Source organism: Ursus arctos, unplaced genomic scaffold, assembly GCF_023065955.2.
Source record: "Ursus arctos isolate Adak ecotype North America unplaced genomic scaffold, UrsArc2.0 scaffold_8, whole genome shotgun sequence".
NCBI classification, from domain to species: Eukaryota; Metazoa; Chordata; class Mammalia; order Carnivora; family Ursidae; genus Ursus; species Ursus arctos.
In genome coordinates this window covers 50,211,095-50,224,810 of record NW_026623100.1, presented here as the reverse complement: position 1 = coordinate 50,224,810, position 13,716 = coordinate 50,211,095, and the positions used below count along the sequence as shown (strand labels likewise).

General features: G+C 36.9%; 1 protein-coding gene across 6 annotated transcripts in view; it reads right to left on the bottom strand.

The window, feature by feature from the left end:
* Positions 1-13,460, bottom strand: part of ANAPC1 (anaphase promoting complex subunit 1) — a 94,164-nt gene extending 80,704 nt beyond the window's left edge. For 2 of the 6 annotated variants that reach the window (XM_048222649.2, XM_048222650.2), the window contains exons 1-11: positions 13,196-13,460; positions 12,527-12,642; positions 11,300-11,536; positions 10,123-10,284; positions 6,802-6,853; positions 6,476-6,576; positions 5,832-5,914; positions 4,660-4,733; positions 2,667-2,812; positions 2,223-2,443; positions 1,306-1,515 (exon numbers count right to left, since the gene is read on the bottom strand). In XM_048222649.2, the coding sequence (XP_048078606.2) occupies positions 1,306-1,515; positions 2,223-2,443; positions 2,667-2,812; positions 4,660-4,733; positions 5,832-5,914; positions 6,476-6,576; positions 6,802-6,853; positions 10,123-10,284; positions 11,300-11,512 (1,262 nt within the window). In that variant the 5' untranslated portion in view covers positions 11,513-11,536; positions 12,527-12,642; positions 13,196-13,460. Of the gene's footprint in view, positions 1-1,305; positions 1,516-2,222; positions 2,444-2,666; positions 2,813-4,659; positions 4,734-5,831; positions 5,915-6,475; positions 6,577-6,801; positions 6,854-10,122; positions 10,285-11,299; positions 11,537-12,526; positions 12,643-12,834 lie in introns of those variants that run through there. The other 4 variants (XM_026480387.4, XM_044391568.3, XM_057309075.1 and 1 more) reach the window with 3 other exon arrangements.
* Between the last annotated feature and the right edge of the window lie 256 nt (positions 13,461-13,716).

Genomic DNA, 13,716 nt, shown 5'->3' with positions numbered 1-13,716 from the left:
GCTCCAGCCAAGATCACCAGTGAACTCACTGCCATCCAGGTACCTCCTCTCTGAGCTCATTGCTTAGTGCCACACCTCACCACCACCTGGAAATACTGGCAGCTTTCTTTTTGAAAGGCTCTCTTTTCCAGTGTCCCATGACACTTCTGTTGCTTCTCCTGCTCTTTCTGTAGCAGCTCTTCTCTCTTTTTACCCCCAAAAGCTTAAGTTTCCAAGACTTCAGTCCCTAGCTCTCTTCTGACTCTATACCACCAGATCCATTATTTGGAGGTCTCAGACCCCCTATGAGAATCTAATGAATGTTAAAACCCTCTCCTTAGGAAAAGTCCTATAAACCAACATGCACATGATTACCATATGATGCTAGGTTACTAGAACCTCTGCAACTGCAAGCTCATTCGCAGGCCCTCCAGGAGCCCAATGTCTACACACTCCTTAACTTCTAATCCACCTCCCTTGCCTCAATCACCACTTATAAGCCAACAACTCCCACATTTATTGCTCTGCTCTTTCCCCTAAGTTTATGACCCACATATAAAGCACCTTCTTAACAGCCCTCATTAGGCAGAGCAGCCCTAAAGGGCAATCTCTCTCTCCAGCCTCCCCTTTCTCAACCCTTGCCCTTCCTTCCAGCATAAGCAAAGTGAGAGTATTTGTACATATCACACTCTCATACTTCTAAACTTCTGTTCTGATCATCCTGCCTACTGTGTCCTTCTTCCCTTTCCCACCCAGCAAATACTTCCCAAAGCCCTACCAGCGAGTAGGCAGTGCCTCTGGGTCACCATCTTTAGCTGTCTCTTTTTGAGGACAGGGACAGTGACCAATTTGCCTGTTAAACCACAGTCACTAGCACACACACTGGAACTGGCTGAATTAATGAATGACCAAAGAGAACGTAAAAGGAGAAAGACCACACGGAACAGAGGTCTGAGTTGCATTTCCCATAAATAACAGCTAACACTCAACTAACATAGAGATAAAACTTTTAAAAAACACTATAAAATCCCAAGTTCCATCTACAGAAATTGTTTCTCCCTAAAACATCAAACACCTCAAATCTGAGAGATTCTTACTACTAAAGAAGAAATAGGAAATGATAAAAGAATATTTTTATAATCACTTTAATATCATTAACATCCTTTATTGAAACTGAGCTAGCCTTAATATTTATCTCTGTATTTTTATAAGTATTAATAACTGATTATATTAAAAGATTAAAAGGAAACTCTAAGAAAAACACCAAGTATTTTCTAAGACTTTCATCAACATTTTTCTTTGAATAGAAAAATATATATCCCAAACCTTATATTAGTAATTGTTTCTGTCCATAAATGGTCAATACAAAGTTCAGGAACAATTGGCTCTGTTTCTGGTGCAAGGAAGGAGCCATTAGAATTACTATTTGGAGAATGAGAAATACTATGTCTCTTCGGAGACTGATTATGGCTTGAAAGGTTGAACCTCTGCACCCCTGAAAAAGAGTGCACTCCTAAGGCGGGAGAATGAGCACGGCTGCAAAATAAACATAGAGAGGGCATCACAATTAACAAGGCAGGCTGACAGAACATGCTTCCCAATCATATTTTCTAAAACTCTATGTATCAAGTGCATTCATGGCATAATCCCAGTCAAAAATACATTTTTTAAAGGGAATAACTACTTAAATGGTTCATATTAACATGTTTTATTATATTCTAAAGATTTAAAATTCTTGTTAGAATTCATCCTTTAATTTTAAAACTGAAAATTAGTTCATTTTCTGCCTCAGAACATGAACTGTTTTTTTAATTCAAAAAGGTCCAAACTGCATTCCTTTACATTCAGGTATGTACATACCAACGAAACTATGTCCCCATATTACCAGATAGATACTAATAAAAATGAAAAAACTAATGCAAAAACCAAAAAAAAGAAAGGAAGAAAAGAAAAACCGAAATATTTTTGCAATTAATATTCATCAAATTGCTGCCACTTAATGACGGAAATGAGGCAACCAATCTTATGACAAGCACAGGCAGCTTCTAAATAGGACTCATTTAAAAGAACTTTTACTTAGTAACACAACTGGGATAATTGCTACTTTCCCTAAAAAAATACCCAAGAGCTGTCAACAGAGATTTTAAATCCTTCAAAACATTAAGAAAAGTTTGAAAAGAAGGTATCTCTTTCTTGGGAAATCTTGTTTAAAACAAGGAAACACTTCCACACTTAATTCCCACCTTAGAGCTGCCATGTTGGAAATAGAAGGTGAACGAGAGTGTAGACTGGGTGAGGAGGTCGAGCGACTCTGACTGTGAATGGAGGAGTAATTCTGGAAAGGTGAAGCCACGGGGGAATCTCCTTTGGAGAGGCTTCTGAGGTGTGCTGTGAGGGAGCTACTACTGGCCACATTCTGTGGGGTTCCCCCCTGTTCAGAGAACTTTAAGACAACATTCTCTTCCTTAAGTCAAAATGATGAGAAGGGGGGAAAAAAAGGCAATAATTAGATTAAAAGGGTAATTTCCTGGTGAGAATTCAGGGTAGAAGCCAGTTATTAAAGACACAATATTTCTTTTTTCCTAAGAAGCTCAATGCATTTCACAAATGATTCTTCCAAATACATGTGAAAGTTTTCAGTGTTAACTATCCTTTCATACTAAGAAGTGACTTGCCTTTATCCTTACCTCTGTTTTGACTCTCCGGAGAGCCCACACAGAATGCAAACTTTGAACAGTGTCATAGGTCATTATAATGGAAGGATCAGTGTTGAGAAAAACAATTTTCATTGCATGATCCACAACATATTGCACCCTTGATGAACCAAAAAGACCTTAATGATAAAAGAGAAGCGGATCAGGTATTGAACAATGAACTTTGCAAGACAGTTCTTTATGAAGTGACTTTCTAGAATTCCTAAAGAGAAACCCAGCCAATTAAGATACAAAATCCACTAATATGTTATATAATTACCCTGAATTTAAATTTACTTTGGGCATCAACTTCCTCAAAATACATAAAGATAAGAATACATTACCATTTTCAGTTTCACATACATGCAATTACATGTTGAAGATGTGTGCTGACTCGCTGTCCCATCGCCCACAGGTAGAAGGTCTGTGGCTACTCAACTGACTGATCTGTAAACTGCAAGCAACTATTCTGCCAAGTTTGACCTCTTGACTGTTTTTCTTCTGTATGAAATCTGTCCTCTATCAACAGAGCTGAACAGTACACTATTTACTGAGTATACACGCAAAATATTTCTCCTAGTGAGTTTAGCTTTTACTTCTGTAGTACCCTGAATTGATATTATAATCTTATCTAACAGCTTCCTAAATGCTTCCCTCTGTTAAAATATTTTTTAATTTTAAATAATTATTTTATAAAAATAAGAGATATTTTATAAAGAAATGAATAAAAATCACTCATAATTCCACCATCTCAAAATATCCACTATTAATATACTAAGAAGTATTCCTTCTAGTGTTTTTTACCTACACGTATACATACACTTCTCATGCATTTACAAAATTAGAATCACTGTATTCAGTTTTCTATTCTACTTAACATTATGAATAAGCAATTCCTGAGGTCATTAAATATTATTCAAAAATGTGATCAATAATGCTTCACACCATTCGGTCACAGGCTCTAACATGTTTATTTAAGCTGTCCGTAATTGTTACCAATATAATACAGAATTATCATCAAACTTTTCTGTAAAAGGCCAGAGAATAAATAGCTTAGGCTTTGTGGACCATATACTGACTGCTGCATAATGCTTTTTTCTACAACTCTTTAAAAAGATATAAACCATTCTTAGCTCATAAGATATACAAAAACAAGCTTTTGGCTGGACTTAGCCCATAGGCTGTAGTTTGCCAAGCTCTAATACAGAAGATTAAAACCTCAGTGGAATTTCAGAATATGTGCAAGTAAAATTGGTCAAGAAAAATAAACATTTTTTTCAGTTTTCAAGTCCTCATTATTTATAATTACCTATCATGTCTGGCCACTTTTAAATTCTTAAGCATCTAGAAATACCTGTAGGAAATATTAAAAGTTCTACATCTCCACAAATTATTTTATTATAAAGAGAAAATGAATTATTAAAATGTACACAGTACAGGCTTAAAAATCTGCACTTTTTTCTTCAACAACAATTTTAGTTCATCTAAGTATTGTTCATTTACTTATTACTGAGGAACAGAGTCCACACTCATTTACAGATAGGTTAGCGAATATATCAATATTCCTGATTGATTATAGGCCCTATTTTTTTTTTTAAAGATTTTATTTATTTATGTGACAGAGAGATAGCCAGCGAGAGAGGGAACACAGCAGGGGAGTGGGAGAGGAAGAAGCAGGCTCCCAGCGGAGGAGCCCGGTGTGGGACTCGATCCCGCAATGTCGGGATCACACCCTGAGCCGAAGGCAGACGCCTAACGACTGCGCTACCCAGGCGCCCCTATAGGCCCTATTTTTAATAAAAGAATAACTATTAAAATAGTTAATACCATGGTATTCAAGAAATTCTTGCTTTAATATATATTTTCATAATAAAAATGTTTATTTCCATAAAACAAGCCCAATTTTCATAAAGCTCCTTCATTTCTTCTTATGCCCCAACCTTAAAAAAAAGAGCTTATATGAAAGAATTTATAAAAATACACTTACTTCCAGATTTACAAACAAGTGGGGTTATTTCATCTAGTGGATGCAGCATGCTGAACATAGTGGGTAAAGGTTCTCTAGTAATAAACAAAAAATCAGTCAATCGCCAACACAAAATGAATCCATTCATGTGCAAATTTTGTACTTTTCTTGCAAAGAAATATCTTCTCCAGATTATACAAGCAACTGGAAATCTACCATCTCAAAAAGCAAGCCTCTAAATTTTTTACATACTATTTTTCACAGTATCTTCTATTTCATTCCTGGAAATATCTTTTCTTGTGCATGGTAATTCTATGCATGCACACACACAGGGAAATCGATACAGCCCAGGGAATCTCTACAAATAGCAATCTTCACAATACAGAGCCAATGGAGTAATAAGCATAAGGCAATCTTTTTTTTTTTTTTTTTAAACCTCTTAGGGGCAGTGCGTCTTTGGCAGCTAAGAAAGAAATTCAGTGTCCTACGTTCATTTACAAAAAAGTGTCAAAAAAAAAAGGAAGAAAAACTTCAAGTAAATAAAAAGGCTACTTTTTTTAAGGAGTGATTTAAAAAGGAGAAAAAAAACAGGCCGTCTATCTAAACAGAAAGATTAAAATCTATAAGCAATTTTTTAAAAACAGTGTCTACTACTTGCACCAGACTATGACAGGTACTATATGTTCCTGCCCTTCAATGAGCTCAAAATTTATTAGGGACACAAGGTAAACGTGTTACCAATAAGCACCTACCATTTACTGTGCATCTAATATATACTAAGTCCTATGTCAAAGATTATATACATCAGCTCATTTTATCTTTGTATAAATCCTAAGAGGTAAATGATAGTACTTCTGTAAACAGATAAGGAAACTAAAGCTAAGAAAGCTCTAATGACTTATCCAAAGTAACACAACGAAACAATGACAGCTCTAAGAACAGTCTTTATATCCGTAAGTATGTGTTCATTTAATTTTACTATGGAGGAGAGGAGGAAAGCAGTAGATAATTAAGTGCCAAGTCAGAAGTAGACCTCGTAAGTATACAATACTGAGATGCGAGAAAATGGCATTTATCTATGCTGTTAGCATGGAAATTATCATCATCCCAAACTTTTAGGTAAACAATTTTACCTCAAAACCAACACTAAAAGAGCCCAAATAATAATATACTGAACTGAGTAAAATGAATACCTGGGTGGACCTGGAGGTACCTCATGTGTAGAACTGCTTCGTTCAAACAACAATCCATATTTGGTGGGCCAAACATTTGCAACCTATCAGGTAAAAGGACAGAAAAAAAGAAGTAAAAGCAATGACTCTTTATATGTGCTTAGGAAACTATAGAACATTAGATTTTCTTCCAATTTAAAGATTCACAAAACAATGATCATTAGCTATATTTTTTTAAAGTCCAAGACAAAATCAAATCTAAGAGTTCAATCAGAAATTCCTGCCACTGGCTAATAACAATACCAAAATGACAATGTGATGAAATTTTAACAGTAACACTAGGTATAAAAAAGATAATGAGAAACAGGAAAAAGACTAATCTTGTTCACGTGCTTTAATATACCAAAATGATTTCTTTCTGTAACTTAAACTGAAAAAAATCTCTCAGGAAAAAAACTCCATAATCCACTTCATTAAATAATTTATTTTTTATGCAAAGGATGGAAAAATGGTAAGAATTAAAACTGTTAAAATTTGGTTACTTTATTTTAATAAAAATGACATTATTGATTACAACAAAGCATAAGAATAGCAGTATTTCTGCAACCAATTAATTCAAGAATATTCTACAACAAAACACAAAAACAGTGAAATATTCAATTCACCTGAAAAGGTAAAGAAGCTATGTAATCCTTTCCTTCTATGCTATGCATGTTAATACACGAACTTTGCAATATACATATGCATTTTTCTACTTCATCACTACCTGAAAAGAAAGGGTACAACAAGATTTATGCATTTTTTTCCAAAAAAAAAAAAAATCTCAACAATTATGAACTGCAATCCCAACAGCATAAATTCTTTAATGTACCATTAAAAAAATACTTAGGCTAAATCACTATTATTAGTGGCTACTTATTCTGAACAACAACAAAAAAAATGAGATAAACATTTGGAGTAAGATGAATAAAATTTCAAAAAAGAAACTTACTGTAGGCCTTCTCAGATTTATCCTGTGATATGATGAAGTCACACCACAATGCCTAAAATTAAAACAAAATGCTTACCTGAGAAAATTGTATCTAAATAATAACCTTTTCACTAATGGCATCTGACTAGTAACAATGACACCTACATATACCTTTCCCTCTTTATCAGTTCAACACACACACCATGGGAACAAAAAAGAATAAGATAAAATAAAATTAGACTAATTAATGACAAATATTATAAGAAAAGACAAACTATGTTTGCAAATCAGTTTTAGAAAGCTAAAGTTATCAGAAGAGTTCCAAATCGCCACGCTATTTTATAATCTCCAGACTTACCCAAAGATCTTATCACTCTCGGACTGTCCTAGACTCATTTTAGAAAAAAAACTTCAAAAAAATTAACACTTTCCTTTCTAAAAGGCCCCTCTTATAAAATACAAACTAGGAAAAGCCATTAGACTTCAACTGGCATGCATGACAATCACTTGTTGAAATTATTTAACAGCATTTTTATGTTTGTTTTTAAAGATTTTATTTATTTATTTATTTATTTATTTGACAGAGCGAGCACAAGCAGGGGAAGCAGCAGAGGGACAGGAGAAAGCAAGCTCTCTGCTGAGCAGGGAGCCCAATGCAGGGCTCGATTCCAGGATCCTGGGATCATGACCTGAGCTGAAGGCAAACATTTAATCGACTGAGCCACCCAGGCACCCCTATGTTTTTTTTCCAATGTGGTAAAATACATGTAACATAAAACTTACCACTTTAACCATTTTTTTTTTTTTTTTTTTTGAGAGAGAGAGAAAGAGCAGGGGGAGGAGGGGGAGGAACAGAGAGAGAGAGGGAGAGAGAGAATCCTAAGCAGGCTCCACACCCAGTACAGAGCCTGACTTGGGGCTTGATCTCATGACCCTGCGATCATGACCTGAGCAGAAATTGAGAGTTGGACACTTAACCGACTGAGTCACCCAGGCACCCCTACTTATAAGCAATCTTAAGAGAAAGGAGACAAGAGAAAAGAGAGAAAACATCTAACCACATATCCATGGAATCCAGTAAACAGGAAATCATTCTTGGGAGAAACGAAGATGGAAACAGAGAAGCAAAGAACTATCATCAAGTCCATTTTTCACATCTACACTAATCATATGAATTACATACAGAAAAATCATCATCAAAAAGATCACTGGCAGGGCATCTGGGTGGCCTAGTTGGTTGAACGTCCAACTCCTGATTTCAGCTCAGGTTGTGATCTCAGGGTCGTGAGACTGAGCCCCACATAGGGCTCCATGCTGGGCGTGGAACCTGCCTGGGATTCTCTCTCCCTCTACCTCTTCCCCTTCCCCAGCTTGCACAAGTGAACGCAGGCATGAGCACTAATACATACATACATACATACATAAAATCTTTAAAAAAAAAGATCATTGACTTTAACACTTCTGAACAGAAACACTTTCACACATGCCCTTAGGTTTCAAAATAATTCAGTTTATCTTTCCCAATAAATTGTTAGAAGAGTATAGTGCTCATGAGGAAAGAATTAACGTAAAAATAATAAATAAGCAGTGTCCTGGTACAAATGTTTCAGTGTTTACCAATAAGAAATTTAACATTAGTCAAAAAACCTCCAAAATCTTATAAACAGCCTACCAATCCAACTATTATAAATGTATTCCTTTTTCCCTCAACTTTTTATTTCTGAAAATTTTCAGTAAGAAAAGTTGAAGTAGTACACTGAAAATCTGTCTCACCTAAATCTAAGTTATTCATATTTTGCCATTATCTGTTTATGTGCATGTATTTGTGTATATATGGGATTGAGGGGGCACTATTTGAATTACACATCATGACACTTTACCCCTAAACACCTCACCATGCACTTCCTACAAATAAAGATGTTTTCCTATATAGCAACAAAACCATCATCCTGCCTAAGAAGAAAATAACTTTCTAACATCACTTAATAGCCAGTCCATTTGCAAGTTTTTCAAATTTTCCCAAAAAATGTTTTTAGCTGATTTTCTAGAACCAGGATTCAAAGTCCATTTAACAAATTTCAAAATTTGAATGCCCCTTTAGTCTTTTTTAATCTAGAGCAATCCCCACCTTTTCTTTCTTTCTCCCTGACTTTTTACACTTGATTTTAGCCGAAAGGCGAGAAGTGACCTCTCCCTGACATTTTAAAGAGACCAGAATGTAGACCGTCCCCCCAATTGTTTTCTCATGGCGTTTTTTCTTTAAACTTTTTATTATGGGAAATTTCAAATATATATTAAGTAAACAGAATAGCAATGAATTCCCATCCACCAGCTTCAATAATTATCAAGCTTTGGCCATTCTTGTTTCATCTACACATCCAACCCATTCCTCATCTCCTGATATTTTAAAAGTTGATCCTCTTATCCCCATATTTCCTATGATTAAAAGTTAGACCTAGATAGTGAAGTTAAGTATTTCTGAGAAGACAACTTAGTAAATGACATCATGTACGTCATGCTGCATTACAGCTAGAGGTGCGTATTACTCCTCTTCCCCACTACCAGTGATGATAAACTCAATCAATTTGGTTGAGGTGGAGACCAACAGATGCTTCACAAGTAGAGATACATTTGTTCCTTCACATTAACAAGTAAGCCACAGGGTGACACCTTGGTGCTATGGTTGTATCCTTTTACCCAACAGTGTTAGTGTCCGTTTACAGTCTTTGTCTCTATCAGTTTACATGCGAGGTTAAAAAAATGGTCATTTTCTAATCTTACCATTTCCTTTTTATTTATTCACCAGCATTTTATAAATAAGGGTTTTCCTTTATTAACTGGAGATGAACTGCATGTCTTCCAAAAAGGCATGGCAAATGCTTAATTCTTTCCCTTTAGTTACCTATTTCAGAACACAGGCTTAAGAGTCAACTACAACAATAGTAAACTAGGTGTTTTTTCCTTTCCCTTTCTCTGTGAGTATTATTCTGAGCCCAATTTTTTTTATTCAAAACTCTGCAATCAATTATAATCATCATGTGTTAAAATATTTTTGTACCCTTAATGTCTTATAAATTTTTATTGACAATCAAATTAATCAAGGACAATGTTTAAAGATTATCATTAAACTGACAAAGGACAGTATAAAAAAAGTAATGACACAGAAAACAAATGAAATTTTTATTTTCCTACCATTATCTTCACTACATTTTAAAATATACATCCAGCTGTTGGGATCATTAAGCTATGTTTTTATCATTTCTGTTAAATTCTAAGATAAAAGCTTTTTTTAAAAAAAAGTGTTAAATAGTCAACTAAATGCTAAAATTCAAATCAACTCACCTGTTGAACAGGACTGTCAACTGTAAACGCTTTATAAACAGCCAATGCCTGGCTTTTACTTCCTTTGCTCCAGATCACCATATTTCCAGCCACATAGAGTTCCTCATCATAATCCACTTCTTCTCCAATTTCACTGACACCTTTCCTTAACTGCCAGCTTTCCTTAAAAATTAACAAATGTAAGACATGTTAAAGCACTCTCTTTTTCAATAGTATGGAACAAGATTTATTAATTAAATCAAATGGTCATCCAGATACAAGTCTCCTACTCTCTCTCTCTCTGCCTGTGGATTAAGACTCAATCCAAACCCAACTCTCAGAAGGTTTGGTGCCACTGATTAACAGAATGGATGTGTATTATAAATCTTACAGGATTTCATGAACAAAAATTCACTTAAAAATTCTCCATATTAACTGCCTTATGTTATAATACATTTATTCTGCCAAAAATATAAACAAACAAAAATTATACTTATCTATAGAATGAAACCAACATACTTGGGACACTAAAAAGGTATATTAAGCACATGCGGGGGTGATGGAAAGGGAGTAGTGAGGTACACATGGGAATCACTGGCAGAGTTTATGCATAATGCAGATTTCCCTGTTTCACAACTGCGTATACACTCACCTTCCTTCCCTTGTCCAAACCATCAAAATGAATGGGAACAAGAAAAGTTTAGATTTCTAACTACATAAACCTCCCCTCTCTGAGATTTGGCATTTTGGATAGGAAAAGGGAATAAGGCAGGAAAGACTGATTTTCTGATACATACTTGCATCTCATTCCCCTATTTAAGTATTACTACTCTATCTACTTGTGTAGCATTTCTTTTCTCCTCTAGAAACATGCACATCTTTTGCAGTAGGGACAATTTCTAACTGTACCATCTACTCATCAAATAACATGAAATCTGGTCTCTACATACTAAGTGAAGAGGACGTTTAAAAGAGACCATAATCATACTACTGAACTTGACACTCATTATGACACCATGAGTTACACGTCTAAACAGCTGTGACACTATAATACAATAATATCGTCACTTTAGCCTTGATTGAAATTACCAAATCTGAATCTCTACTCCACAAGTTACATCATATTCATCTCTGTTTCATCTGAGTAGCCTTAAATTATAAATATGTTTCAAAAATGTAATGGGAAACTTAATGGAACCTTCTGTTTCTCGTGGATTGTAACCTCCTGAAGGGATCCCACCAAGCCAGCAGCACCATCAGAAGACCATAACTCAGAGGCTGGCTGCAGCTGGCGAAGCTGAAGGTTCAAAGCATTAGGGTGGTGCTTGCAGTGGTCTCGACCGAAAGGAACAAATTCCTGCAAATCCCCGGCTGCAATCATCGTTGCCCTTTCTTCATAGAAGTTCGACATGGGTTCCAAATATCAACATTATTTCTGCATGAATTCAAACACATTCTGGTCAGCTTCTAAAGTCAAAACCTGAATGAAAATATCATAACGGTTTACAGAAGAGTCATTAATCCTTAGATGAGTGTCAAATAACCCTATCATATTGTAGGTATACAAGTAATCATAATATCAAAGGGCATTCCAGATTCCATGAAAAGCATACCTAAAGGATCACTGGCATATTGGAATGAAGCAAACAAAAAAATATTACTTCTAACTCATCAGTAGTTGAAGTACTGCTTTTAGTTGACCAGTCCACAAAAGACCTAATAACTATCAAGTGTCATCAGCAGTTTTGACACCCCAATTCATTTAAACATATAACTACAATGAATTCCATTTTTTGGTCAAACCAGAACCAAGGCATGAATAACCCCGGCCATGGAATAGTCATGCTTGTAGCAAATTTAAGAGTGTTAGCTTTTCATTAACACAATCTATTACAGTACAATTCATTAGATGTAGATGAGCTGTGGGTGGAAAAATGCTCCTTTACCTCCAAGACATTTCTATATACAGTAATCGACAGCTAATAAAATTCTGATACTCTGCAATGTGGTATATAAAGTGGATGACAGTTCTGTCTCTGAGACAAAACCTACATTCAAAATAGGTTTTGTGGCATCACATTTAAACTGCAATCCTCAAACACAGAAATCAAAACAAACATTTGATGTCAGCACCACAGACAACCTTTAGTATCTGAAAAGCACTCATGATTAAGAGTTTAATTAAATTTGATTTAGATTTCTCATTTGAGGTTTTTTTGGCATCAGTTTTCCTTGCTGCAGTATCTCAAAGCCTCTGTAGATCCTATGCAGCAACCAGAGGTGCACAGCTATTTTATTGTGAATTAACATTATTCCTGAGACAACTGTATGTCACAATGGTGGCACTTATTTCCTCCTGCTAAAATTCAGAATCGAGAACAGTTGAACTTAGAACATCACTAATAACGTGCCTTATAAAACTTACAAGAAAACAACAAAACTGCTGGTCTTCCTATTTCCTAGTCAACAGGATAGCCAGCATTAAACTTGCGACTTTATCCAACTTCAGTTGTGCAATTTCGAAATGTTATTCTATTAAAACTTTGAGAAAATTACATTATTACATAATTATTTTAACAGTGCAACATCTTTTTGTACGATTAAAATATATTTAATACTTTCATAGTCCCCCAAATTTCTGTGTGTTTACTTATTAGGGCAACATAAAAAGCTACATATGAAAGTACTATGTTACACTGATAAGCTATAAATCAAGTTATCGGCATTGTTTACCATAAACAAAAACTACCGTGCCAAAGGTAACCACAAAATTGCTTCAAGAAGAGACCCAAATGCACAGGAAAGGCATCTTGCATAGAGTCTCCGCAAAAAGGCAGAGCAAGGGGCCGATGTAGAAGCTGAGGCCCACATGGAACACCGCTTCTAGCTCAGGAAGGAAGTCAGCGAGGAGCGGCGCGGGGAGGTGCACCCCGGAAAGCCCAGTCCTTAGGCCGGGGGCCACTTGGCGCGAACGCGCGCTCAGGGCCTGCCCCTGGGCTCCCAGCCCTCCGGTCACCGAACGCAGGTCAACCTCGGGTGCGAGGGTCACAGGACATGCGGTGAACCACCGGACGCTGCGGGCCCGGGCCCGCACCTGTGTAACTCGGGACGCGTCAGGCGCGGCGAGCCCCGGCTGCTCCCCGGAGGCGCGGGGCCGAGGGGGCCCGAGGGCAGCGGCGGGGTCGGTCACGGTGACTCCTCGGCCGCTGCAGCTTCTCATTCCCTCTCCCTCCCCTATTCCGGAGGAAGAATGGGCAGCAGCTGCTGGCGTGACTGCGACGACAGGCTGAAGTGCTGGGAAGCCACTCAGGCGAGAGGTTCAAATGAACGCGTCCATCTTGGCTTTCCCGTCCTGCCTCGCGCAGGGGCGGGACGGGGTGGGGCGTCGCAGGAGGCGCGCGGCAATATCTCCGTCCTAGCGCCTGCGCAGCTGCGGGAAGAAAGCGCGGCGCAGGATTTGCAGGCTGCTTCAACCTCCCTTAGCGCAACGCGGCCCTTCAAAGCCGGCCTGCCTCTGCCGGAGTGTGTACCGTGACAGGTCCATCCTGGCGTCCAGATCTTCTCCAGTCATGTCATTACAACTAGAACTGCCTCTTAACTCTGAATTAGGAGATA